This window comes from Octopus bimaculoides, chromosome 6 (genome assembly GCF_001194135.2).
Source record: "Octopus bimaculoides isolate UCB-OBI-ISO-001 chromosome 6, ASM119413v2, whole genome shotgun sequence".
Taxonomy (NCBI): domain Eukaryota; kingdom Metazoa; phylum Mollusca; class Cephalopoda; order Octopoda; family Octopodidae; genus Octopus; species Octopus bimaculoides.
Window position 1 is genome coordinate 108,961,802 of NC_068986.1, and position 2,487 is coordinate 108,964,288.

The 2,487-nt window shown below is 40.2% G+C and overlaps 1 protein-coding gene across 1 annotated transcript in view; it reads right to left on the minus strand.

Annotated features, from left to right (window-relative positions):
• Window positions 1–2,487, minus strand: part of LOC106868910 (delta-like protein 1) — a 40,565-nt gene that overhangs the window by 33,654 nt on the left and 4,424 nt on the right. Inside the window, exon 3 of the mRNA XM_014914370.2 lies at window positions 1,377–1,682. Coding sequence (XP_014769856.1) covers window positions 1,377–1,682 — 306 coding nt within the window. The remainder of the gene's footprint in view (window positions 1–1,376; window positions 1,683–2,487) is intronic.

A 2,487-nucleotide genomic window follows, 5' to 3' on the forward strand; every position in this document is an offset into this window, starting at 1 on the left:
GTCCAGCTTGGACTGCAATCCAATGATAAAGCAGTAAAAGAATGATCATTCAGGTTCTCTTTGCCGCTTACACCCACCCTCCTGTTTGAGTTTTTTGTTTTTAAAAGAAGTGGGGAGGCAACTAAATAGGCGAAGGTACGAATACGTACACCCGGTGGTTAGTTTTAGGGTTCGGGTTTCTGTTACGCCGAAAACCAGTGGTGTACGTATTCTTTACAATTATGTTCTTCAGCCTCTCTTCGAAAATGAAGAGGCTCTTTAAAAGCTTTGCCTCTGGATGTACTCAGTCGGCAAAATGAATTTATTTGCACTTGGACCAGTGTCCTAGGCAACGAAGGTTCGATTCGTTAAGAAGTTTTACTCCGAAAAAGGAATTTTTTCTCTTCGAGAGCAAAATAAAAACAAAAAGACTGATATATCCAAGGGGACCCCAATGGGATCACACTGCAACAAACACTAAAATTCACCTCACCTCACCTCCCAAAACATCAATTTACGAAGACTGGCTCAACTGTCAGTGAGATGATCATGACTGGAACGCTTTCGACCGTACATCTGGTGGATGGGAGAGGACTTGCAACTGCAGTGTACAAGGTCGGCTAGAGATGCCGAGTGTGGAAGCTACTCTCTGTATGTCGGATATTAAGCGACGAAGTAGCAACGAGCTCTGCTGGTAATCTAATCCATATCATAATTATGTTGGTGGCTATGGAATAATAAGAACCGTTTCTCTAATTTTAGAACAAGGGTCATTGTAACGGGAGGAGATGAGTAGATTACACCAACCCCAGCATTTGACTGGTACTTTATTTTACTGAGCGAAGTCGACCAGGGCGAAATGTGAATTCAGGGCCTGAAGGTCGGGAAGAATGCTAACGATTTAGCCAGCTCGCCACCTTAATAATGGTTTCAAAATTTTGGCACAAGGCCAGTAATTCTGGGGGAGCGGATAAGTCGATAAGATCGACCCCCAGTACTCAACTGGTACTGATTTTATCGACGCCTCAATGATTTAAAGACTAAGTCGACCTCGGCGGAATTTGAACTCAGAACGTAAAGACGGACGAAATACCGCTAGGCGTTTTGTCCGGCGTGCTAACGATTCTGCCAGCTCGCCACCTTCATAATAATAATAACTTCTGACAGTGATTCTAAACTAGCAGATATGAATAAACAATCTGCCAGACCACAAAGATATTCTTGGGAAATGCAAACATCAGTAGACAGGCAGACGACACACATGAAAAACTACTACAAATGAACAGTAAAGCACCTCAGATGTTGAATGGAATTAGAAGAGATTGAGACACAACGACAATTGTTTTATACAATAAATGTATTTACAGAGAGAGAGAGAAAAGAAAATCACAACTTACCGGCCACGAAGACTTGATCAAGAACTTCAACGGGTTGGTAAAATTAGGTAAATCCTGAGAGAAATCTATAACATTACTCCCCAAAACTGGTGACTCTGTGAGGGCAAAAGAACACTTTTTCCCCGAGACAATATTGGCCATGTAATGCGTAAGACATATCCGAAAGAAGGTAGAACACGCCGTACAGTTGTTTCCAGCTTGGCCGGTGGCCACCACATTATTACTGCAACAGTTGCCGCTTTTTAGTAATCCCTTTGTATTCCTGAAGGATTTCAAATGTATTTGGAACATCCCGGTGCCAAGGACCTGACCAACGTGGATAAACAAACACAAGACAAAATTAAAACTTTTTCGGCATTCAATGGTTTATACACAACACAGAGCAAAAACATACACGGTGAAACACAGCATGTATATATATATATATAAACACACACACACACACACACACAAAACCTGCGAATTAACACAGGCACGGACGAACAAGGACACGTTCGATAGATTAAGGGAAAATGTAAACGCCGATAGACATGAAACAAAGAAGTTTAAAGTGGTTTCTTTAATTAGAAATTATTATATATATATGGATATACACACCGTTTTAACTGTGTTCCTTGTGTGTATACATATACATATATATATATACTTCTCAAAATACTATTATACATACACGTGTGTTAATATTTATTATAAACATTTTACTCTAGTCGTCATACATAATGTGTGTGTGTTTAAATATCTTTCTTGGGAAATCTTAGGCATGCATAAATATGCCTGTAAATGTATATACATGTATATACATACACACAATGTATACACGGTGAACCAAAAGTACAAGAAAAAACGAAACAAAGAGGAGAGACAAAGATGGAATGTAAGAGAAATGAGGGGTGGGGAGCAGGGTATAGGAGGGAAAAGGTGAGGAGAAAGAGAGAGAGAAGATGCTCTGCAGGAATTAAGTGTGAAAACGAGAATTCAAACGAAACCAAAATATTGAGAGAGAGAGAAACGACAAGGAAAGACAGATGGAATGCAGAGGAAGAAGGGAGGGGTGGGGTGGGTAGAAGAGCTTCAAAAGAAATTAAAAGAGAACAGAGAGAAAGAACGAGAG